This window comes from Hypomesus transpacificus, unplaced genomic scaffold (assembly GCF_021917145.1).
Source record: "Hypomesus transpacificus isolate Combined female unplaced genomic scaffold, fHypTra1 scaffold_31, whole genome shotgun sequence".
Classification (NCBI taxonomy): domain Eukaryota; kingdom Metazoa; phylum Chordata; class Actinopteri; order Osmeriformes; family Osmeridae; genus Hypomesus; species Hypomesus transpacificus.
The window spans coordinates 2,864,969-2,890,520 of record NW_025813837.1 but is presented as its reverse complement, the minus strand read 5'-3'; the positions used below and the strand labels follow the sequence as shown (position 1 = coordinate 2,890,520).

The following is a 25,552-nucleotide window of genomic DNA, read 5'->3' as shown; positions in this document are numbered from 1 at the left end:
GTTCAAAGGGAACAAGCAGACACTCCACAAAAGCCTCAGGCATTTAACATGTCGGTGCAATTCACTTCTGCTAGCACACATATACAGAGGTACCTTTATACAGGAGCAATAGAACTTAACAGCTGCAAACACACAACTTGATCATGGGCCTAAACCTGTTGATTCTCTACCTGCATGTTTATTGTTAGCATTTTTGGGGCAACTTAGTTGTGCAACACTGCTGTTGCATAACACAATCATTTAATGTGTGTTAATCGTATTTATTTCACCTAATTAACCAGATTTGAGTTATCCGTGTGCAGAATGAAGACCTGCATTGACTAACATCAGCTACCGAAATGAACAATAGAATATGATTAAAGCTTCCCAGACCCTCCTAAAAACGATGCTGTCATACCTTACTGGTTCAAATGATCAAAAGAACTTTACTTTAAAACAAAACTCATGGTCTTACTATGCACAAGCACATGATAATGTGAGTTACAAACAATCTCTGCAGAAAAGTTTTGGGGTTGTTTTATGACCCTGAAAACTATAGGTGGTGAGGAGGGGACAAGTAGGCCACGTTTCATAGTTCCATATCCAGGACGATTGTCCCCGTTTCCATGCGGTCATAGTGAGGGGTCTGGAAAGAGGTGCTGGGGGGGGGGGGGGGGGGGGGGGGGGGGGGGGGGACACGTGAGCGCGAGAACAGGGGACTGAGTGAAATACTTCGTGTTTTCCGGCTGTGATTCCCAAACCAAGCGTGAAGAACAGGGACACACACAGTCACAATGAGGGTTTTTGGTAAAGGGAACAGCGATGGAGGGGAAGAGGAGAGACGCTTCATGCGTCACGCTGGCTGATGAGCAGGGAAGATTAACTGTCCCGTAGCAGAAATCTCCAGTCAGAATCACCGGACACAGGGTGTCTTTCATAACTGCTCAAAGGACTCTCATGGTATCCATTACTGAAGGACCTGTCTAGAATTCCGTTAAAAAACTTTACATCTGTAAACACTTTTCTGAAAATCAACAGGCTACTCTAAAACAAACATTGTAGCTATGCTTGGTGAATTTGAGTGGTCTCTGAAGGACTTAGCACAACACTGCCTTCAACAATCTGGTCTTCTTTGCCTTTCGTTGCAATTGTATTCCTGTAGTTGTACTGACGGTTAAACATGTAGGGGTTGCTTTAACAGAAACATATAAAAACAATAGCGTGATTGTGTGAAAACAAACTCAAAGCAGTCACTACATTTAGATTTCTGATGCTTGAGTGAAGATCCGAGTGAAAAACAATACGGGCGCAGGGACATTTTGAACGTGTCAATTATCCTTACTGAGATGGATGTATAGTGCACCCATATGTGGTGCAACCACATAATGCTGCTCACGTCCTAGTCTTGAAGGAGAAAATGCTTTTACATGTGCACTAACAAAACATCAGTCAGAACCATTATCTTTACCGAACAGCAGTAATGCATTAGATTTAGAAGTTGATCATTTCTTGCCGCATCCCTCTAGGATGGTTCTCTCTTAACTTACCAGCGTACAGAAACTTGAATGGAGCTAGAATGCTACAACTACTGCATCAAGAGCTACTTGCATTCCCTTGTAGCAGAGTAGCGGCAACAAAATCCTATTTTGTAATCGGAAACAGACGGCAACATTTAAAATACGTAAAAAAGAGAAGATACACGTTTTCACGTGCAGTTTAAGAATACATTAACTTTGCCATAAGTCTTTCCCACGCTTACCTGAATAAAATATCGGTCACCCGATGTTCTTTAGAACTTCTCTCCTCTACTTGAGTCAGAATAAGCTAGACGCCACCCGCATACACCAAAGCTGGTGTCGCCTGATGCTACACCGCCCTTGCCTCAGCCCTTTAACTGACGTCAGCTTGGTTTAAAGTAGATGATTAGAGAAATGGCATAGTAGTAAGTTGTAGCTGATCGTTTATTAATTAAGGTGTTATTAAACGTTAAACAACTGTAAACAACTAAAAAATTTGAAATCAAATCCAACAATACTGTCTTAAATGTATATAATATATTTATTAAATCTACAAATAAATTGGGGAAAAAACACATACAATGCACATAGTGTGATTAACTATCAGGCAACATCTTTCTAAATTGGTGACTTAAATGCTGATACAACTTTGAAACTGAACAATAACATATTTCTCATTCCCTCATTGTTACTGTTTGCAGTGGAAAAAAACGAACAAAAAGCTCCACACCAATGTTTTTCAACCCTGTTCGTATTGTTCTTTCCCATCAGAAATCCTTGTCCCAGTCTGACTCCCTTTCTGATGGATTCTCCTCAAGGTTATCTGGAACAGGATCCATTCTGCTGGTTTCCAAATGACTGTTGGACTGAAAGACAACATAAAACGCGTTGGTAAATCCTGCAACACTGTCCGTGCTCTCTATTCAGACAGAATAATAATGGAAATACAAGGAAATGTAATTAATGTATCAGTGTGTTTTGTGATTTGCACTGTCTGAGGAATAGTGGATTGTCAAATCAAATCCACATACAAGTATGTCTTACTTTGGGTATGATGGGTGCGGCCAACGTGCCTTGGTTGAGTCCTTCCCAGTTAAACCCTTCAAACCATCTAAAGAAAAACAGCGTAGTTCATTTCAGCTAATTGAATCAAGGCTCAATACCTGTGCTTTTGTTCCAAGCTTTCATCTTACTTGTGCTTCTGTATGTCCTTGGCCCCATTCCTCTGGTTTCCCAGTCTCTCTGAGGGGTTGTTCCTGAGCAGCCAGGCCAGACAGAGAAACGTGACTACACACAACTAACACCCTGCATCTCACTCTCTCTGACTGATGTGGATGTGGTTGTGAATCAGTATTCTCCATAGGCGGAAATCCCGGGGGTGACACAACCCCCTCATCCAGGGAAAAATATGATTGGTCCCCCCCCAATAAATCACTGTAAACATAACTATGTAATTTCAATCATATTAATAATTCGCAATGAAAGCGCTTTGCTGACAATGGACACGATGGTGCTTTTTAAATGTGCTATGAGTTACAGCTGTCATTTTGCTGTCCCCCTCAAGAAATGCTCTTGAGAAAATGTCATGTAATTGTCCCCCCCCCCAAAGTTGATAGCAGACTTTCGCCACTGGTATTCCCAGGTCATTTTCGGTGTGTCACCTGCAAAGCTTCTTGATGAGGCTCGACGCGTTCCTGCCGATCGTTTTGGGGAACTCGACCAGGTCGATGCCCCGAAGGGTGGCGGCGAATGTCCTCACGTGGTCAGGGCCACAGAATGGAAGGCTGGAGTGGGTGAGATTAGAGAGAGGACATCAACGGCTACTGAAAAGCAGATGGGAGTAAACAGCAGGAGGAAAGTTCCGGATCACTAAAAGGCTCCTTGAAAATAATCTCACCTTCCACTCAGCAGCTCAAACACGAAAACCCCCAGAGACCAGAGGTCTGCTGACAGGCTGTGACCCTGGTTTAGAATGACTTCAGGGGCCAGGTAGCCAGGTGTGCCACACATGGTCCAGGTTTTCCTCCCGAAGCCTAGCCTCTTAGCACATCCTAGTCCCATCTAGGAAGGAAAAGAAGGGGGATGAGGGTAGAAGTCAGCTTCATAAATAATATGTGGATTTTTTCTTATACACTTGTACATCCATACCAGTTTGACATATCCGCGCTGGTCCAGAATGACGTTCTCAGGCTTGAGGTCTCGGTAGACGACACCTCGGCGGTGCAGGAAGACGAGCGCCTCGACAACACACGCCGTGTAAAACCTGGTGGCGGGGTCGTCGAACATCTCTCTGTAACGTAGAAGAAGACGTGCAGTCCTTAGCTTGGCCCTGGGACAAAGGTAGTCCATCTGCATATAATCAATCATCTCCCAGAGGAAGGAAAAACATTGACATTCGTTTTACGTTTCAGCTCCAGGAACAGAAGCGCGGAAACTATTTTGAGTACCTGTCTCGTAGCAGACTCCATAGCTCTCCTCCCAGACAGGCCTCTGTCAGCATGTACACACACCGAGCTTCTTTGAAGGTACAATGCAGTCTTGGCGCAGCACAACAACAGACACACCGTTAGGCACCCCATATCGTGCATTCGAATGATAACAAAAACTAATCGAGTCCCGTCATTTCGTGTCGTCGAGGCCGCAACGAGGTCGTGGCCCCCCTCTGACACGAGCAGGGATTGGTCGACAGCCACCCACCTGACGATGAACGGACAGCGAGCGTCTGTGAGGTTGTGCTTCTCCCTCAGGATGTGCTCCTGCCTCGCAGAGCTCCTCAGGAGGTGTTTCCTCAACACCCGCATGGCGAAGGGCCCCCTGATGGTGCCCTTGTGTAGCTTCACCTTCAGACCGACAGAGCATATAATCAGTGCAGCCAATCATCACTGTATTTCAGGGGTTCGAGGAGCGAGGAGTCTGTGATTTTGATTGGACACGGTGTCTGACAGCTCCTGGATGCGGCCCTGACTCACCAGGTCCACGTGGCCGATCTCCCCCACTCCTAAATTACAGATGACCTGGAAATCACTGAGTGTGGCGTTGGAAAGGACAGCATCCTCCTCCTCGGTCCTGCTCACACACAGTACCACAGACGTGTCGCTAGTCTCCCATGCCCACGTAGGTCTGCTCTCAAACAAAAGCCCTGCACATACTAATGCACCTACTTGACTTTTGATTCAATGCTTTCCTGGCCATCATTACTGTCGTCCACCACGCCGCCAATGATCTGTCTGAACGACCTGAGGAGATGTCTGAAGGTCAACAGTCGGAAATGCGACATGACTCAGACCTCTGGTCATGTTTCCTTCTTATTTGCTACCGTGTGATTTGGTTAGGGGGATATATGTTATGGCTATCTGTGAAATCTGATATGGATGCAGAAAGGGGGGGGGAGGTGTAAGGAAGAGAACATGGTCAGGCAATATGCTCACACAGAAATCTCAAGTAATTACTCACTCTCGGTCTATTACCAAGCACGTGACATCTCCCGCGGCAACCACATTCACTGTTCTCACGTCGTCTCTGGAGACAGAAAGAAGGGTGCAAATAGAAAGCCTCTCAAAACGAAATAGCGTTGTTTTCAGAGTGGTGAGCCAGGACAAAAACATCAATATCAGGCAGACAGTAAAAATGTTGTCTAGCTGTGACTCTAGACATTGACGATCGGTGTGGCTATGATTATTGTGACTGGGACTGATCAAAACAACATTTCTGGTTTTGGGATGTTGTGTCGGGGTGGATGATTATGGGTGTCAACTCCTTTCACTTCGTCACCTCCTTGGGATTCTTTCTGAACAAACTATTCGTTCACAAAAGATTTGTTTGTGGTTTGTCTCTATGGATTTCAAGCTACGTGATAAATGACACGTTGCATGCTGTGGTAGGATGTTATGCACAGCCTGACAACAGCACTTGAAAGCAAATAATTGCTCTCTGACTCACCCTCTCAGAGCTTTCTCTCCAAACCAATGTCCTTGAGAGAGCGTAGACAGTTCAACCATCTCGCTGGCTGTCTTCTTCTCTGTCACTTTGACCTGCGGTGCGTCAGAAGGGGTTAAGCAATGCCCCGTTACCGCGGCGACGACCTCTCACCTGTGCCTGGAGCCCCAGGTGGCACACCCCTCGTCGCTGTCGCTGGAGCCGTCGTCTCTCTAGCCCCATCTGTGCTGCTTTGTTGGTTACGTTAACCCCCCTGACAATGAATACCACCGACCTCCACTATAAGAAGCGTGCCCCAAATGCCCCACACATCATAGATCTCACCTGTCCCTTGCTTATGATGTAAAAGGTGTCCCCTGTGGTCCCTTGCCGGATGATGTAATCCCCCTCCGTATAGTGGGCCTGTGAAACAGTGTTGACTAAGTGGTCAGGTCAGAGGAGATCTAGATTACTCACTGGATGTAGGTCTGGTAAGAATCCAGGTGGACCTGTCTGTTTGCTCAGGTCCCCAGTACAAATACAACTGCAAACTGGGAACCCAGTATATCCAGCAGTTGTGTAAATATTCTTGTTGACAGTGATGGATCTGCATGCGGAATTCTGTTTGGGCAACGTGTCCGATGTACAGTACAGGGCCTGCAGCTGGACCGGGAGAGATACAACATCAATAAAGCATGAAGGTTATCTACCTCCTCCAACATGTCGGCCATTTTCATCAGCACGTCTTCGGGCAGAGATCCCAAGAAGGACACACTGCAGACACAGGAAGAAGGATGTGCATCATGGGAGCAAGGCTAGTTGGCCAACAACGTGACATTTCAACCCTTGTGGGGCAGCAGTTGGAATACAGTGGCTTCATGAGGGCGGCTTGCTGCCTGTCCGGCCTACAACAGCAGATGTGCGTGTTCACCTGCAGAGCAGCTCCATGGAACGAGACAGGCTGCTGAGGGAACTCTGGATCATGACTCTCTGGAAGCTTTCACGGTCGATAACCCACAACTTGCTGTTTGTTAGAGCTGCAGAGGCAGAGAGAGGAGAGAGAGAGACGGAGAAAGAGAGAGAGAGAGAGAGAGAGAGGGGGAGAGCGAGAGAGAGAGAGAGAGAGAGAAGGGGGAGAGAGAGAGAGAGAGAGAGAGAGAGAGAGAGAGAGAGAGAGAGAGAGAGAGAATGCGAGAATGAGAGAGGAACAGAGTGGAAGGTAGACTTGGTCAAAGGGAATGGCAAAGAAGGTTGCTCAAATCTGAGCATTACTGACAAGACATCCACTCAGAGATTAATGAGAGTGTAAATGATGAATGCGGTCTATTCTTTCAGAGATGGGTGTGTATGGTGAGGAGCTTTCTCTTCTCTTGAACTGAATGGTTAGTATTGGTGCTAGGTACTGCATATGTGGACACATTCTCACATCCAGGAGACTGAAGCATGCAAAGACAACCGTGTTCTCTTCCTTGCTCTCTACAAACCCCGTGTATAAGTGCTTCCTCTCTCAGGGTTAAGTGAAAAAGTAGATAAAGAGAAATCGTTTAAGAAGCATCCGTCCATTTCAATCCAACTTCTCTTCTAGTCAGTTTTAATAGAGGGTGAGGAATATGAAAGGAAGAAGGTGGAATGTCTGAAGATGTCGTAAATTAATAATGTCCCAGATGAATCAGTGGTGTTTCCTGCAGAACCGGTGTGAATCCTTCCTTGGTCCAATCCACGTACTGAGATTTAGCTCACATCAGGTACATCAGGTACATTAGCTCACTGTTTTGAACTCTTCACTGAATGGGGGTTTGTGCTGTATATTTCAGCTCCTTTGGTATTTCCATTTGTCGTTTGTCCTCATTTTCAAAACGAGGCCATCTTTTGTCATTATTGCCTTAATCTGACAACAGCTAAATGCTATCTACTGAATTGAAAAGATCATGTCAGATTAACATTTATTTTGAACCGACGTCATCCACATTGCTGGAAAGAGAGAGGGAGAGAGAATTCATGCTGTGGCATTTTTGTCACAGTCATATACTGTGCGAATGTCATGAGATTTCTTTTCACCTCAACCTTTGTCACACTCACAATGACTCAGACCACAGCAACAAACCCTTCACCCATGCACTGAAAGAGCCAGTAACAAGAAAAGGGGGGTTAGGTCATGTGGAAGAAAAGAAGAAAAAAAAACTAAAAAGGCCACACACACATAAATTGAGAGTGTCTGGTGAGAGAGAACAAATTGGAGACGGAGATCGACTGCGGGACAAACACACGGCACACAATGACACAGGAAACTGGCCTTGGACGGAAAGACACGATCACGCGAGGAGAGGAAGAAAGGACGGGAGGAAGAGGGAAAGGAATCGATGTAAGAGGAAAGGACAGAAAAGCAATGAACTGATTTTTCACTTTGCACTGATCTTGTCCATCCCCTCTGGCTATTTATTTGTGAAAGCGGGTCAGATGTGAGTAGCAGAGGCCTGGGAGACTGGGTTCTCCCAAATGAGTCTAGGCACAGACGCTGCAGGAAGATGATAGCACACTTTCTTACCGTCTGTGGAGAATATCACTGAGAACATCTTTCAACTCAAATCTAATTTGGTCTGTCATGAAGCTCAGGTATGTGGTGAGAACAGTGGGACCAGATCAAATGTATCTGAATGTATAATCTGTCTCTGTTTTTAATAAAGGTGACGATCAAATGTAGGGTGAAAAGAACTGAGTGAGAGAGTCAGAGCAGGGCAACGTGTGGTTTGTATTCCCCACATATCATAAAGATGCGTTTGAAGCTGCAAGGTTCTACGGCAGTTGAAAAGTTCTTTTGATTTGAAATTCGACAGAAGTTATCTGATCTTTCTACTCCATTGTGAATACGCCCTTCGGAGATTGTGTTGTTCTCTGCGACAAGAATTCTCTGCTACCACCAAGACATTCTTTGGTTACACGTCAGTTAGACACTATCAACATTCACTACTGTTGTACAGTGGAACGACCACACAACACAAGGCCATGCAGTCTGCAGCTACATGTCTGGCTACCTGATAAGGAGTACGTGTAGGAACAGTTGTACAGGAGGGCAGCCTCTCCGAACACTTGTCCTGCTTCATTGGTGAGCAGCTTTTGAGCATCCTTAGTAACCTCCATCCTCCCCTCTGTAAGAAACACAGAAAGCACAATGTATCAGTGTGTGTGTGCGTGGGTGTGTGTGCGCACACGCACGTGCCAATTGAACCTTTGCCCGACTCCCATCTAAACAGATGACGACGACCATGATGACGACGACGACGACAACGCCAATCTAAAATGCGCGCTGCAAATCTGCCAAGCAGGTGTGACCACACTTCAGCTCAGCCCCACCCTGCTTCCCGCTGCTGGCGCTGAAACGTGTGACTGACAGACACACAATCAGACAAGCTGTCTGGGAGGTAGAGGAGGACGTAAGACCAGAGTAAAAAACGCTGCCTGGTGCTCGGCTGACAAGAAAAACAAACAGGACGACCGTCAGCAGTCATATTTGATATGGGGATTAGTACAGGACACGTCCCCCGAAAGTCAAAGTCAAACGGATGGGGGGCCGACTTCTCTCCTCCTGGATCTGCACGGCATTTCACCGTCAAACACTGTGTTCCTCTTGTTTATCATGCTGCCACAGTCCCCACTTCCAAACAGGTCATTCTAACATTTCCTCTCATCGGGCCAGAAAGCAGGCTCTTAATTAAAGAGAGGCATACCAAAAGGTCTTGGAGGAGGGAGAGGAGGAGGGGGGGGTAGAAAAGGAAAGAGGTGTTGAGTAACTAGGGAAACGTTTTGGCACTTCTCTACGCCAGCTAATTAAAAAACCCAAATGGGCTGTTTACATTAAGGGCAGCACTAATCGCTCTGATGAATTATTCAAGATAAAGCCTGGAGCTAGTACTATACATTAGGTAAGAGGAAGAACACTAGTCTTGGAACCATCACGGCGCATGATAATTCAAGTAGAGAGGGTGAGATTTGATGAATTCCTGCGTTTTTTACCACCTCCAATCTTACCTTCGAGCACATAGGCGAGATTTCCTTTAGCTCCTTCCTGAATGACAAGGATGCCCTGGTCGACTGTAGTAGGGTACATGTTGTCCATCATAGCCAGGATCTGACCACTTTCCAGATGTCTCAGTAAGCTGTTCTCCAGAAAGGCTTTCTGTATCAGCTCCCGTACCCTGCAGGAGGAAAATGTGTTCAATCAATAAGTAATGTCTTTGTGTCTGGTGTTTGACAACAAGGGATAAAAGACTTTACACTAAGTGTCACAAGGTGTTTTCTAGATCAATGAAAATCTTATTGAATTGGAGCTTGGGCACTAACCACTTCATCAGCCTGAGGGGATTTTGAGACTGTGTTTTCGGGGAGGGAGGGGGTTGTTGCAGAGTTGACAGACAAGGTTTTCTCACCCCTGGGTTATATTGCATGTTGTGTTTTGGGTTGCCGCTGCAAATTTCTTTGGGTCCACATTTAGAGGCTCTGAAAATATAGTCTTCCTCTTTGATCTCTGAGACTGCTCTGAGTACCCTGAAACACACAAGGAGTTTCCTTTGTGGAAAAAAAAGATGCATTTCTGATAAGTCATCCCTGTTTGTAGCATCCTAAACACAACGTAATATATACATATATACATGTATGTATCAGGCCACAAAAGATGCTTGTTGTTGTGGGAGTTAAGTCAGCCTACCTGAACTGGATGCAGAGTGTCCTGGGGGCGAGATGGTGGCCCTGAAGCGGTCTAGTTCTCCCTGCAGTCTCCGAATGAGGTCATCCTTGGTATCCAACTCAAGCTCTAGTTCATCTATTAGTGTGTCTCTCTGACGAAGCTCCTCAATTTTCAGCTGCAGGGCGAACTGGAGATCTCGAAGTGTCCCCATTACTGAGGAATGGTTATGACAGAAGACGTTTTGTTTTATCTACATCCCCACTTTAGACAAGTTTATTCCAATGGTCTTGAATAACATTACAAACTAATTATACAATACTTTTATTGTGAATTATGAAATGAAATATTGAAATATGAAATATTTTTGCAAGGCGACTGTTATTTCCAAAATGTTCTGATGGATTAGTTAGTTCAAATCTATCCAATCAAAAAATGATGTATGTTACGCTTAATATCTGTGCACGTTTGTTGTACATTGTATTATTAGCCAAATCATTTACAGTACCTTTATGAGGCCACGATAACGACGTGAAATCCAACCGTGTGTCACTGGCATACGGAGAACCGTATTCTCCCGAAGCAAGCGGACAGGTGCCGACACACACCCTGCTTTACTGAGTCTACTATTGAATGGACTGAATGCCGAAGCAGACTCCGGCGATGACGTAGGACGGTCGTCTCAAAGCTCATCTGGGGATTCTTATTCCGCCACTCAACCCAGTGCATCTTTACAATGAATACATATGATTTACTAAAACTTTATGCAAGAATAAATGAATGGAACTAAATCCGTTAACTAACATGTAAACACTATATAGATAGAACAATGACAACAACAACGTATTATTACCCCGAGCCTATAACCGTGTGGTTTTCGTAGCCCTGAAACTATTTAAATTCATAACATAAACTTTCTATGTCTGCTCTATCAGGATGGACGAGCCTTATTGCCAAAGGATGCATACCATGGGCTGCAATTTGTCAGACTTATTCCAAACACTAGGGGGCAGTAATCACATTTTACAAAGCTAGCCATGAAGCTACTATCTCAACACTGAAGCCCTGCACACGTCTAGTCCACGACGAGCATAAGGAAATGGATTGCTGACAGAAAATTACCGTTGACAGAGAATCAACAAAATATATACATTTGCTAAAACGTTGTAGCATAGCGTTTAATAGTATTTTAGTTGTTAGGGGTTGGAACGACAGCAACATGATTATCACTGTAAAACCGCTTCAAGGAAAGGAATGCAACCTACAGGTAAACAAGAGTCGGTTTTTTAGCTAAAACTAGCTACAGTAAGCTAACTACTGTGGCTCCTTGTGTGCTTTGATGATGCATTGCTACGTCTGGTTGTTTTATTACAGTTAGCTAGTTACACTACCTTTGAAAAATTGTTACTGGCTGTCTATTTAACAAGGGCTGTTGTATAGTTGGAAGCCATGAGTTAAATTGGAAGGTACCAAAATCATCACGCATATTCTTTACTGCGAAGAAGGGCTCTGTGAAAAGTGACCGCACTGATGCAACGAAGTCAACATTGGTTGGCTAAATTGATTGTGCTATTCACATGTCCAATGCATCGCTTAGATGATGGCTTCACAAACTGTCACTTTCAATTATGTGGTGGTTGGCCCGATAAGTAAACCGTTTTTGGTTTTGTTCGATCTAAATGATTGATCGGGTAACTACAAGGCTGCTGATGTTACAACGTGGACATGAAATCGTGTGTAGTTTGATTATGTGCAATGTTGGGTGTACTGCAGGGTGAAATATAACCTGATTTTCAGCTGTTCATCTGATCAGATCACTTAAACGGAAAACATTTAATCTAATCTTAGAGGCTATGTCATCCTTGTAGGTCACAGAAGATGAAAAAGTTTCCACAGTGAAAGATTTGGTGTCTGAACGTCTGAATATACCAGCCAATCAGCAGCGATTGCTTTATAAAGGAAAAGCTCTTGCAGGTACCAACCCTCACCCTCCAAGATGTGTCTGTTATAACCCATCCATCAGCTGCTGCATCTAATTTGACATATTATTATGCTATTCAAAATGTTCAATGATCTTTTCACAGATGAACACAGACTGAGTGATTATGCCATTGGGCCTGAGGCCAAGCTGAACCTGGTGGTTCGTCCAGCAGGGGAGAAGGTGGGTGGGCCGGCTCTAGCCAGCAGCAGTAGAAATCCTCCCGGTGGAGTGTGGCAAACTCTGTCCACCGTCCTGGCAAAACACTTCAGCCCTGCAGATGCAGCCAAGGTGCAGGAGCAGCTTATTAAGGTATGTCTGATGACCAGAGAAGTGCATAGTGAACCTCTTACCCCTCACTCCAAAAGCAAATAAGTCCTGTTTTGGAGTACTAGTTCCACTCATTGGTTTATTACATTTCGATTTAGTCATTTAGCAGACGCTCTTATTCAGAGCGACTTACAGTAAGTACAGGGACATTCCCCCCAAGGCAAGTAGGGTGAAGTGCACAACGTCATTTTGGCACGGCGGGGAATCGATCTGGCAACCTTCTAATTACTAGCCCGACTCCATCACCGCTCAGCCATCTGACTCCCATTAGCCTCTACTCCTTATTAGCCTTATTCTTTTTACACCAGTCAGTAATTTTCTCTTCAAAAGTAACCCAGTATAACATTTTATACTGCTTTGTTTAACCTGCTTGTTTTTCTGTATGTCTGTATTGCTGTGGTTGTGTGCCGTTGTGCTTTTTAACCATATTTATTTTCTTCCTTCGTCCCCCTGGAAATAAGAATTTGTTCTTAATGATTTTGCCTGGTTAAATAAAGGTTTAATAAAAATGAATAAAAGTATTGTTCATTCATCCGGAGGTATTTACAACCATATGGTTACTTACTACTACACAACCCTTGATAAATGGTGTTTGCTCCTCTTGCAGGATTACGAACGAGCCCTCCGCCAGCTGAGCCTGGATGACATAGAGCGCCTGGCTGGACGCCTGCTTCACCCAGACAGCGACGGCATGGACACCTCCTACATGGACTGAGAGCACCTCCGATGTGGTCATGTGATGTTCAGGAGAGCAGTAGAATTGGAGAAGGCATAGCAAGGGAGCTGCAATCAAATGATATTAATACAAGAGTCTGATGGAGGTGTCAGTGTACACTGATAGATTTCAAGTTTGATTGTAAACCCGAGACGGCATCCAGATTACAGTCTGTTTGTTTATATCCACACATTCCTTGTCAATTGATAGGATGTTTTGGTTTTCTGAAAGTGGATGTACAAGAAAATCCCTTTTGGACTGGTGATCTGAAGCTGTCAGGCCTCTAGACACAAACTCCAGGAGCTGTGGCTTTTTAGGAGTTTCTTATTTATGAGTGTTGGATGATTGTTGTCTGTTGAAAGGATTAGTGATGCGAGCCCAGTGGCTCATTGTACCATATAGGCTACGGCTTGAACACAGGGGACCGGGTTCGATTCCATCCTGGCCTACTCCACATCCTCTCGCCCACTACATTTTCTGTCAATATTACAATAAAGTTGAAAAAGCCCCAAAAAATTTTCTTAAAAACAAATTGTGATGCTTGTTTTCTCTGGTTGCTGGTGATAATTGTATTATATGTAAATATTGTGTTTATAAGCAAACAAATAAACCAAATAAACCTGTGTTGATGGTAATGTTATTCTAACTAGCATTTTAATTCGATTGTATTTTAATTTTCTATCGTGAGAAAGGTTGGTAAAAGGCTGTTCTGGTACCAAGAGAAGACAGACACGGAAGGAGGACTGGGTGTGGACCAGTATGTTAAAATAATGATAGAAGGATACTTCAACCAATCAGTATAGTGGACTGTACAAGACGCTTACAGTATAACCAACCATCCTGTTAGAGAATGACGTAGGACTCTGCCCACTTTTCAATGACACTGGAAGCACAACAAACCGGTTGATGGTGCCCATGTAGTATCATACAGAGTCCAGAGCTTAATTATGAAGTGAAGACGGTCTGATTGGATAAATGAAACGATTTTAAGTGTATCCATCGGTAAGGAAACTGCTCTGGGAATTGACTGGGCACATCCCTCTATTTTAGCCTGAATCTACCAAGGCTAACATCACCTAGCTCTAGATAGCTAGTCTAGAGCTGGCTAACTGACTCGTACGTTATGGTATTCCCAGCTTCACTGTGTTTGAATTGTGCTTATATCACGGATACCAAGCTGCCGTGTACATGCTAGATAAATATATAGTCATCTAATAATACTCCAGTGGTACCGCATGCAGCATGCTGTCTAGCTCGCTCTTGTTGGATTCCGAGATTCGTGCTGCAGGTAGCATGTTATGGTTGATCAAGTGATATTTGGATTATCGAGACTGTAGAGTTAATCAAATTACCTTTTTAATTCACTTGATAAGTGAGGTGATCCTTCCTATCATATCAATTTAACCAAGTACATGCAACAATTAGGGGAGTAAGCTTAAATGGGGCTAACTCTTTCCCTCTCATTTACCCCTTTTTTTTACAGCCCAGACCTGAGAAATGGATACCCTAATTCCCGTCATCAATCGTCTGCAAGAGGTATTCCTCACTGTGGGGGCAGACGTCATTCAGCTTCCACAGATAGTGGTAGTTGGATCACAGGTCAGTCGGAAGCAAACATGTTAATGTGTCTGTCGTAGCACGAAGGTTGGTGCCATTGTCAAATGTCTATGGAAGCAAATCGTGACCAAAATTCAAATGAAAATGCATTTCCAGAAATGCATTTTCATTTTAAGAATGTGGCTGCATTATTTGACTCATAAATCAAATTAGTATTCAATCATCCTATTTGCATTTTCATTTTCTTCTTTAAGACTGCTCATTCTTTCCCTTAATTAAAATGAAAACGAAAAAGACATTTGAAATTTAATTTTCAAAATATGCCCCAGCAAATAGATACCAAAATTCAATTTGAAATGTAAAATTTGAAAATGAAAATGCATTTCCAGAAATGCATTTTCATTTTAAGAACGTGGCTGCAAAATCGTGACCACAATTCAAATTCAAATGCATTTCCAGAAATGCATTTTCATTTTCAAGAACGTGGCTGCAAAATCGTGACCACAATTCAAATTCAAATGCATTTTCAGAAATGCATTTTCATTTTAAGAACGTGGCTGCAAAATCGTGACCACAATTCAAATTCAAATGTATTTCCAGAAATGCATTTTCATTTTAAGAATGTGGCTGCATTATTTGACTCATAAATCAAATTAGTACTGATTAGTACTGAGCGGACATTGCATTTTCATTTTCATGTTCTGCCCGCAAAGAACTGCCCATAATTCGAAAACGAAAATGCATTCTGAGCGGCGCAGTTGAGTGACGTCAGTAGCCGCTCTTCTTCAGCTCCCTGCTGACCGAGCTACCCATCTTGTTCGGTAGGGGGCGGTGTGCACATACGCATTGCATTACATGACAAATGTGCCGGGAAATTGATTGAATTGCCGAGTCTTTAGAGGACGCATCACAGATCATGGCGCTCCCTCAAATTGTGCAGACACTGATAGAATTAGCTGAGCTGGTAGAAACTAATAATATATCTGAGTCTGATGCCCGTGACCGAGTAGAACAAGTCACAGAGAGCTTGGCTGCATACTCTGCCGTCACAGACGTACACATTAATGAGGTTGCCATAGTAAACCTCTCTTCAGTCCTGGAACGGCTGGATGCTGTGGAGCCTCAAATGGGACGGGGACGACCAACCATCCACATCCCGTTCGAGTCCATCGAGAACTATTTATTAAATGGTCTACTTTTTCCTGTGAAACCAAGCTGTTTCACGTTTGGCCTGGTTCAGACAAAATCTGAATTTCCGCAATCTGAATTTGAATTTCCGCAATCTGAATTTCAAGAATCTGAATTCCTGCAATCTGAATTTTAGAATGTTTTATTTTTGGATCAAAATAATTCAGTTGTATTAAATTTGGCATACAAATAATTCAGATATTATATATTCAACAGCAATATATTTCAGTTTTATGAAATTCGACACACAAATATTTCAGATCTTTCATATTCAAATTCAGATACTTTTGTCAGCTTTCTAGCTCCATAAATCCGTTGCTTTGGATCCTCCGACACAATAAATAATAAATAGTTTTCGATGGACTCGAACGGGATGTGGATGGTTGGTCGTCCCCGTCCCATTTGAGGCTCCACAGCATCCAGCCGTTCCAGGACTGAAGAGAGGTTTACTATGGCAACCTCATTAATGTGTACGTCTGTGACGGCAGAGTATGCAGCCAAGCTCTCTGTGACTTGTTCTACTCGGTCACGGGCATCAGACTCAGATATATTATTAGTTTCTACCAGCTCAGCTAATTCTATCAGTGTCTGCACAATTTGAGGGAGCGCCATGATCTGTGATGCGTCCTCTAAAGACCCGGCAATTCAATCAATTTCCCGGCACATTTGTCATGTAATGCAATGCGTATGTGCACACCGCCCCCTACCGAACAAGATGGGTAGCTCGGTCAGCAGGGAGCTGAAGAAGAGCGGCTACTGACGTCACTCAACTGCGCCGCTCAGAATGCATTTTCGTTTTCGAATTATGGGCAGTTCTTTGCGGGCAGAACATGAAAATGAAAATGCAATGTCCGCTCAGTACTAATCAGTACTAATTTGATTTATGAGTCAAATAATGCAGCCACATTCTTAAAATGAAAATGCATTTCTGGAAATACATTTGAATTTGAATTGTGGTCACGATTTTGCAGCCACGTTCTTAAAATGAAAATGCATTTCTGAAAATGCATTTGAATTTGAATTGTGGTCACGATTTTGCAGCCACGTTCTTGAAAATGAAAATGCATTTCTGGAAATGCATTTGAATTTGAATTGTGGTCACGATTTTGCAGCCACGTTCTTAAAATGAAAATGCATTTCTGGAAATGCATTTTCATTTTCAAATTTTACATTTCAAATTGAATTTTGGTATCTATTTGCTGGGGCATATTTTGAAAATTAAATTTCAAATGTCTTTTTCGTTTTCATTTTAATTAAGGGAAAGAATGAGCAGTCTTAAAGAAGAAAATGAAAATGCAAATAGGATGATTGAATACTAATTTGATTTATGAGTCAAATAATGCAGCCACATTCTTAAAATGAAAATGCATTTCTGGAAATGCATTTTCATTTGAATTTTGGTCACGATTTGCTTCCATAAATGTCATCGTCCAAGTCTCTCTAGAATCACTCTCTTCTCACCCACAGAGCAGCGGGAAGAGTTCGGTGTTGGAAAGCCTGGTCGGACGTGACTTTCTGCCTCGGGGATCAGGAATAGTCACGCGGCGTCCCCTAGTGTTACAGCTGATTAATATACCCCCGCTGGAGGCGAGACAATCTCTAGAGAACGGTATCTAACCAAAAGCAGCTCTTTCATTCACCGTACTGGATAAGGCCTGTTAACATTTGGGCCTGACCTGTTCAGTCAACATAGTCCACTCACAGCATATATGCTGTGCATATATAGCATATATAGTCTCTTTATGCATGTTATCTTATTTGCAGTGGCTCAATAGTCTGTCAGTGCCTTTCTCTCTCTCTCCTTGCTAACCTATTACCCACCCTTCTCTTCATTACCTTTCTCAGGAAATGGGGTAAAACAAAACGCCCCAAACAACTTCACAGGTCTCTTTTTACATAGTTTATGTGCATGGACCCATCTTATGCGTCATCTCATTTACTGCCTGTGTCTAACTGCACCATCTTACTACTTCTCAGTGTCACGTTAGGTACTGTGTGTGTCTCCTGTGTCACAGTCATATTCTTTTTCTATTGTTAAAAGCCCCATCTGAATCTGCTGCTTGCTGTGTGTTCAGTTTCATTCAGCATGTGCTTGTGTATTATTTAGTTTTGGCTGTAAAATGGATTGTTAGGTTTTTCTGTTGGTTGTTTTTAACACCCAGCATTCCCTGTGTGTTTAGGAATCAAAGCTGAAGAATGGGGAACTTTCCTTCACTGCAAGAACGAGGTAAACTCAAATCAGATATGTTTTACCCTGTACTGTATTTCTGCAGTATACTGTATCATTGAAGGACTTTCACTTGAGTCTCTTCATTTCTAAAGCCATAGTTTCGAGGTGCCTGTCTGTCTGTAACTGTGTGCTGGGGGAATAGATATTTGCAGATTTTCAGGAAATTCGCAAGGAAATTGAAGAGGAAACCGAGCGAAGCTCTGGCGGTAATAAGGTATGGAGAAAGAGCTTCTGACATGATTTAGAAATGACTTAGTAATGCTGCTTTGGGATGGTTCTCCTCACTGTTTTCCATTGTGCCATATACCATCCAGGGAATCAGCCCTGAGCCCATTTATCTGAAGATTTTCTCTCCTAAAATCCTTAATCTCACTCTGGTGGATTTGCCAGGAATTACCAAGGTAAAATCAACCACCTGAGAATTGTCACAGTTGGCAGAGGGGATAATGCATTGAGTCTGTGTTTCTCCGACTGATAGGTATACAGTTCTTTTCACTGTGGAGTTCTGCTTTTGAACAGGTTCCAGTAGGGGACCAACCAGAGGACATTGAGGCCCAGGTACAAGAGATGATCCTGTCTTTCATCTCCAATCCCAACTCCCTGATACTGTCAGTGTCTCCTGCCAACTCGGACTTGGCCACCTCTGACGCTCTCAAACTGGCTCGCGAGGTCGACCCAGATGGTGAGGCATTCCACAGACTAATACTTCCCTCTTTCTCTGCATGTCTTTTTCTGGCCCCGTCTGTCGCTGTTTATCTTTTCACCTGTCGGGTATTACCGAAGCACGACTGTACACGTCTAGTTTGTTCGATCCAATGGCTGCGTCAGATGTTAAAAAGTTTACAAAGTTTCTGTCTTAAAGGGCTCTGTCATTTGAAAAGTCGATATCATGTCTATATTTTTGAACGAGAGGCGGTTGTTCTTATACGCCTGTGTGTGCTGTGTGTGTCTCAGGTGAGTCAGGTGGCTGAGCGGTTAGGGAATCGGGCTATTAATCAGAAGGTTTCCGGTCAGGTGGCTGAGCGGTTAGGGAATCGGGCTATTAATCAGAAGGTTTCCGGTTCGATTCCCTGCCGTGCAAAATGACGTGCCCTTGGGCAAGGCACTTCACCTTACTTTTCTCAGGGGGAATGTCCCTGTACTTACTGTAAGTGGCTCTGGATAAGAGCGTCTGATAAATGACTAAATGTAAATGTCTCCCAGGTCGCAGGACTCTGCTGGTGGTCAGCAAGCTGGATCTGATGGATGCCGGGACGGACGCCCTGGAGGTCCTACTGGGGAGGGTCATCCCCGTCCGGCTTGGCATTGTGGGAGTGGTCAACCGGTCGGTCTGAATTGTTATTTGAGACCTTATCAAAAATTAAAATAAAATCCTACTCTTGGGTTATGAATCACTACATTTACATAAATGAAATGTATCAGTATCCTTTGAAAAAGCTCCAGTGTTCTACTTAGTTCAGAGTGATCTTGTTGTCACATGCTGGCCTGGAGACAAGTCGTGCCTGTGAATTGTAGCGTGCCACTATCTTCATCTCTCCTCCTTCCTCCTCCTCCGCCTCCCTCGGTCCCACCAGGAGCCAGCATGACATCAACACCCAGAAGAGCATGGAGGACTGTGTCAGGGACGAGCAGGCCTTCCTCCAGCGCCACTACCCCTCGCTGGCCTCGCGCTGCGGCTCCCGCTATCTGGGCCGCACGCTCAGCCGCCTGCTCATGCATCACATCCGCGACTGCCTGCCCGAGCTGAAGACGCGCGTGAACGTGCTCAGCGCCCAGTACCAGGCCCGCCTCAGTGACTACGGCAAGCCCGTGGAGGACCACAGCGCCACCTTCCTGCAGATCGTCACCAAGTTCGCCAGCGACTACTGCAACACCATCGAGGGCACCGCCAGGCACATCCAGACGACGGAGCTGTGAGTGAGGCTGGGAGAACGCTGTCCCTAAGCACGGTCACACCACCACGAGAAGGCCAGGGGTAGAAAAAGTGTAGTTTATCATTTAGCAGTGACTGATTTTCATCACCGAAATCAAATGAAATGGATGTAGCTCGGCGGTAGAGTATTTGACTGCAGAATCAAGAGGTTCGCAGGTTGGAATACATCACTTAAAGTGTCAGCTGAATGGACACATTACTATTCAAGCGTTATCAAAGTCACTCATATAGCTTACAAGATATGACCGTGCATTTGACACAGTGACACAGTGACACCACTAGAACCTGAGCCTGAGCAGCACTAGAGTCTGAGCAGAGTGAGTAACTGTCTCTCCCCCTCCCCTCTCTCTCCTCCCCTCTCTCTCCCCCTCCCCTCTCTCCCCCTCCCCTCTCTCTCTCCCTTCCCTCTCTCTTCCCCTTCTCTTTCTCCCTCCCCACTCTCTTCCCTCTCCCCTCTTTCTCCCTCCCCCCTCTCTCTCTGTGTCCTTAGCTGTGGGGGGGCCCGGATCTGCTACATATTCCATGAGACCTTTGGCCGCACGCTGCAGTCCATAGACCCCCTGGGAGGTCTGACTGAGCTCGACATTCTCACTGCCATCCGCAACGCCACGGTAATATCACCATCGGCTCTTCAGCTTCTGTGTGTGTGTGTGTGTGTGTGTGTGTGTGTGTGTGTGTGTGTGTGTGTGTGTGTGTGTGTGTGTGTGTGTGTGGAAAAACACATAGCATAAATCTCTTGCAGCTGCTTTTTTTCCAAGAAGTGCATGAAAAGACCCTCGGTCTGTTCTGAGGAGGTGTGTGTGTGTGTGCCAGACAGCGGCCGTGTGCGTGTGAAAAAAGGGGGATGATGAATCGTCGGGGGAAGTCTGATAGATAGGAAAATAAACCCCCCTCCCTTGGTGTTGGCTGTGCGTCAGGGTCCCCGGCCAGCCCTCTTTGTGCCGGAGGTGTCCTTTGAGCTGCTGGTGAAGAGGCAGATGAAGAGGCTGGAGGAGCCCAGCCTGCGCTGCGTGGAGCTGGTCCACGAGGAGCTCCAGAGGATCATCCAGCACTGCTCCTCCTACAGCACCCAGGTAGCCCCCCCTCCCCCTCTGCTTGGCAAACACACTGAATAGCTGGAAACACTGCATGCCTGGATCCAATGCTGTAACCTGTACGTAGAAGGACGTGTGCCGCACTCCTTATGTTCCCGTAAAACCATGCCGTGATTCAGCACCTGGTTCTTCACCTGGAACCTTCTGTGTGTTCTCTCCCTCCCTCTCTTCTCTTCTCTCTCTGTCTTCTATGTATCTCTCTCCCTCCCTCTCTTCTCTTCTCTCTCTGTCTTCTATGTATCTCTCTCCCTCCCTCTCTTCTCTTCTCTCTCTGTCTTCTATGTATCTCTCTCCCTCCCTCTCTTCTCTTCTCTCTCTGTCTTCTATGTATCTCTCTCCCTCTCTCTCTCTTCACTTCTCTCTCTATCTTATATGTATCTCTCTCCCTCTCTCTTCTCCTCTCTCTGGCTTCTATGTATCTCTCTCTCTCCCTCTCTCTCTCTTCACTTCTCTCTCTATCTTATATGTATCTCTCTCCCTCCCTCTCTTCTCTTCTCTCTCTGTCTTCTATGTATCTCTCTCCCTCTCTCTCTCTCTTCACTTCTCTCTCTATCTTATATGTATCTCTCTCCCTCTCTCTCTCTTCTCCTCTCTCTGGCTTCTATGTATCTCTGTCCCTCTCTCTCTCTTCACTTCTCTCTCTATCTTATATGTATCTCTCTCCCTCTCTCTCTCTTCTCCTCTCTCTGTCTTCTATGTATCTCTCTCCCTCTCTCTCTCTTCTCTTCTCTCTCCGTCTTCTATGTATCTCTCTCCCTCTCTCTCTCTTCACTTCTCTCTCTGTCTTCTATGTATCTCTCTCCCTCTGTCTGTCTTCTCTTCTCTCTCTGTCTTCTATGTATCTCTCTCCCTCTCTCTCTCTTCACTTCTCTCTCTGTCTTCTATGTCTCTCTCTCTCCCTATCAGGAGCTCCTGCGGTTTCCGAAGCTTCACGACTCCATCGTGGAGGTGGTGACCAGTCTACTCAGGAAACGCCTGCCTATCACTAATGAAATGGTACGACCTCTGACCTCCCACACCTTGGGGTACTCATAGGGTACCACGCCAGCCCCGGAGAAAATGACAGTATCTGATGGATTTGTCGATTGGTTGCAATCTTAAGATGTATTTTCTTAATTCTTTTCCTTACAGGTTCACAACTTGGTCGCCATTGAGCTGGCTTACATCAACACGAAGCACCCAGAATTCACTGACGCAGCCCAGGTCTCCGCATCAGTCAACAGCCAACAGGTACTCACACAGATCTCACGCAGGTCAAGAGGTCAAAGGTTCAAATCCCCCCAGTTAGTACCCCTAATCTGAACCCTAACATGGAAGGAACAGTTGGTAAACCACAACCCTAACCCATGAAGTGAATGTTACGCGATGGTGAACACTCTCTGGTTTCCTCAGGCGGAGGGCCTTGATGGAGGGAAGCGCTGGAAGAACGAGGGGGCGGAGGAGAAGGCTGCGGGGCCGTTCGGCAGCCCCAGTAGAGGCCAGGCCATCAACCTGCTGGACACGGTGAGGGAGGGCAGAGAGACATCTCTCCTCACCTGGTGAGGGAGGGCGGAGAGACATCCCTGCTCACCTGGTGAGGGAGGGCAGAGAGACATCTCTCCTCACCTGGTGAGGGAGGGCGGAGAGACATCCCTGCTCACCTGGTGAGGGAGGGCAGAGAGACATCTCTTCTCACTTGGTGAGGGAGGGCAGAGAGACATCTCTTCTCACCTGGTGAGGGTGGGCAGAGAGACATCTCTCCTCACCTGGTGAGGGAGGGCAGAGAGACATCTCTCCTCACCTGGTGAGGGAGGGCAGAGAGACATCTCTTCTCACCTGGTGAGGGAGGGCAGAGAGACATCTCTCCTTACCTGTCGTGAATCACTGAAGCACGACTGTAAATATCTAGTTCATTAGTAATTGCTCTGGAATTTTTAAAAAGCATCAAATGTTTCTATTGTGAAGGGAATTAGAGTTTGATTTCTGTTATTAGGCTGTCTGTATAGATGAAGGTTTAGTGGCAGAGAATATTTTTTTGTCCCCACCAATGTCCAAACCAAACCTACACCATTTGAGTGAGGGATTTACGTTGTCAACCATACGTCCGCCATGGAACCAATGTCCTCTCCTTGACCTCTGACCTTTCCCCTGTTCGCCAGACGGTCCCCGCGTCTCGCAAGCTGACCTCCAGGGAGCAGAGGGACTGTGAGGTCATCCAGCGCCTCATCAAATGTTACTTCCTCATCGTCCGCAAGAGCATCCAGGACAGGTGACCTCGGGGGGGGGGGGGGGGGGGTTAGGGTTACTAATCGTTCCATACAGTGGGTTTAGGGTTACTAACTCTGACCTGTACTCGAGAGGTTCGAGTGAGGCTGACCACATTGACTGCGTCCTGTGCGCCTTACATCCCCAGTGTCCCTAAGACGGTGATGCACTTCCTGGTGAACTTTGTGAAGGAGCACCTGCAGAGCGAGCTGGTGGGGCGGCTGTACAAGCAGCCCCTGCTGCAGGAGCTGCTCATCGAGTCCCAGGACACGGCGCAGCAGAGGACGGAGGTGGCCCAGATGATGGAGGTTCGTCACCCCGGGACCTCCTGCTCCTACCGACATTCCTATGACACAATTTTCTTCTTCTCTTGTTTTCCTCCTTCTATAGTTCTTCTTCTCTTGTTTTCCTCCTTCTATAGTTCTTCTTCTCTCGTTTTCTTACTTGCTGAAACTTCTCTATTCACTCAGGCCCTCCGAAAAGCCAGCAACATCATCTCCGAGATCCGAGAGACCCACTTGTGGTAGCCCGAGCCGTCGGCCCAATCCCCTCTGACAGCAGTGTGAGTGTACCGTGTGTGTGTGTCTACAGATCCAGAACGCGTGTATGGCAATACCATTGATCTGTCACTGACCAGTAGTAGTGAGCTACCAAGCCGTGCTCTCTGTGTGTCCCCTGGCCTCCTGGACGAGGGATGGGGACCATCCTTGTGTCTCTGGGAATGGAGATCAGCTGAACACTCAGGCCACACAGGTCCACAAGGCCTCAGCCAGGTGGATGAGACACCCCAGATCAAAAACAACGCAAGAGCATCAATGTCTGTCTACATGGTCTAGTTTTTGGTAAATAGTGGTTGAAAATGGATATATATATATAATGTGGGGATCCATTTGGAGTTTTTCCCCTATGTATGACTTCAGAGCACAAGTCACCCACGTGCATCGGTGTATGTGTCCTATTTGCATAATCTGTCATTGTGTCGGATGTGCTGGAAAGAGGACCCGCCAGTCGATATAAACAACAATCCAAGATTCAAAACAACATGATCATGCTTAGTCAGCAGATACTGTTTTCTTCTACCAACGTTCCGAGCAGCATCAAATCTATAGACGAGTATCACGTTTACATATCATTTGCCCCAATCTCCCAATCCCAATCCCTGTGGACGGTTGAACTGTGTTTGTTAACTATGTAGGAGTATTCGTCCTTATATACGAGGTAACACTGCCCTAGAAGCCCCACTCTGCAAATGTTAAGCTTGCGGTCATCCTGTTTTACACAGTCGTTGAACGAGAGGAGAGGCTCGTGAGATGTTCAAGAGCTAACTCTGAATTAAAGGCACTGATTGGAGGGTGACATGAGAGCGACGTCAAGGGGCAGTTTGTGAACACGCATATCATAGTAGATTCATTTTCTCTTAAATTCTGTGAAGTGTTGACTCCCTAATTCCTCTGAGCTCAGGCCAAGGCCATGGGCAAACTATCTGAGGCAGAGAGACAGGGAATTGTTGCTCTTCAGTATATAACCCTTGATATATGATCTGTAGCTCCCTAGCATGGCTTAGTAGTGGATGTGTTCAGAAGTACAAGTACCTCCTTTCCTTGTGTAAATTAGGAAGGGTTTCGAACCCAGATTATTTGACGTGTTAGTTTGTTCTTGAAGCCAAATATCGGGGGGAAAAAGAGAAAGGGGTTAACAACAGAGGAAGACATGCCTTAAACAGACTGCCACCAAGGACCAACCGCAGGAAGACACCTGACGTTGTCATCGTCAGTGCAAGTACAGCGTGTATTATTCAGGAGTCTGTGTTCCAGCAGAAGAAGGATATGTTTATGCATGAGTGACTGTATGCCTGTTTGTCTGAATGATTGCAATTTGTGTGGTTTTTTCATATAATTTCAATGTAAATTATGTTTAATATGTCATATTTTGTCAACTGCCTGAAAGTGCTTGCCTGCCAATATTTGTGATACATGTTGATTAAATGAAGTGAGTTCAAACTGGACGGACTCAATAAACAAGAGCGTTGTTTGTTTTGTCTCTGTGGGATATGAGGGTATTTGGAGATTCTCTTCATTCACACACGATGCAGTATGGAATGCCTCTTCGGCCTGTGATTATGACGTGGTATGAATCTGGAACAGAGGGTTCTGGAGGTGGGTTAGTCATTGCTAGGTTTCTGTTTTGCTGCCTC

The 25,552-nt window shown here is 45.3% G+C and overlaps 3 protein-coding genes across 4 annotated transcripts; 2 read left to right on the top strand and 1 right to left on the bottom strand.

Moving 5' to 3' along the window:
• Positions 1 to 2,189: 2,189 nt before the first annotated feature.
• prkg1l (protein kinase cGMP-dependent 1, like) lies at positions 2,190 to 10,714 on the bottom strand. The gene is made up of 20 exons (XM_047015913.1): positions 10,598 to 10,714; positions 10,120 to 10,305; positions 9,836 to 9,974; positions 9,438 to 9,604; positions 8,444 to 8,557; positions 6,343 to 6,448; positions 6,122 to 6,185; positions 5,757 to 5,834; positions 5,436 to 5,527; positions 4,950 to 5,015; positions 4,658 to 4,732; positions 4,466 to 4,562; positions 4,194 to 4,330; positions 3,944 to 4,033; positions 3,645 to 3,786; positions 3,394 to 3,557; positions 3,158 to 3,280; positions 2,690 to 2,752; positions 2,541 to 2,607; positions 2,190 to 2,362 (listed from the first exon to the last, which is right to left on the bottom strand). The coding sequence occupies exons 2-20, from the start codon at positions 10,301 to 10,303 to the stop codon at positions 2,264 to 2,266; spliced, it is 2,067 nt and encodes a 688-aa protein (XP_046871869.1). The 5' UTR covers positions 10,304 to 10,305; positions 10,598 to 10,714; the 3' UTR covers positions 2,190 to 2,263.
• A 393-nt stretch (positions 10,715 to 11,107) lies between these two features.
• ubl4a (ubiquitin like 4A) lies at positions 11,108 to 13,735 on the top strand. The gene is made up of 4 exons (XM_047015810.1): positions 11,108 to 11,356; positions 11,958 to 12,063; positions 12,174 to 12,379; positions 13,005 to 13,735. Exons 1-4 carry the CDS (start codon positions 11,309 to 11,311, stop codon positions 13,110 to 13,112), a joined length of 468 nt encoding a protein of 155 aa, XP_046871766.1. The 5' UTR covers positions 11,108 to 11,308; the 3' UTR covers positions 13,113 to 13,735.
• A 243-nt stretch (positions 13,736 to 13,978) lies between these two features.
• Positions 13,979 to 25,381, top strand: si:dkey-32e23.4 (dynamin-1-like protein). Of its 2 annotated transcripts, XM_047015966.1 has the most exons (18): positions 13,979 to 14,114; positions 14,596 to 14,711; positions 17,325 to 17,466; positions 17,703 to 17,741; positions 18,038 to 18,084; positions 18,230 to 18,301; positions 18,402 to 18,488; positions 18,607 to 18,769; positions 19,291 to 19,411; positions 19,662 to 20,000; positions 20,511 to 20,631; positions 20,938 to 21,093; positions 22,021 to 22,110; positions 22,246 to 22,344; positions 22,507 to 22,617; positions 23,253 to 23,362; positions 23,507 to 23,666; positions 23,829 to 25,381. In XM_047015966.1, exons 2-18 carry the CDS (start codon positions 14,610 to 14,612, stop codon positions 23,883 to 23,885), a joined length of 2,016 nt encoding a protein of 671 aa, XP_046871922.1. In that variant the 5' UTR covers positions 13,979 to 14,114; positions 14,596 to 14,609; the 3' UTR covers positions 23,886 to 25,381. The 2 variants fall into 2 exon arrangements, with proteins under 2 accessions (XP_046871922.1, XP_046871923.1); XM_047015967.1 differs by lacking the exon at positions 17,703 to 17,741.
• The last annotated feature ends 171 nt before the right edge of the window (positions 25,382 to 25,552 follow it).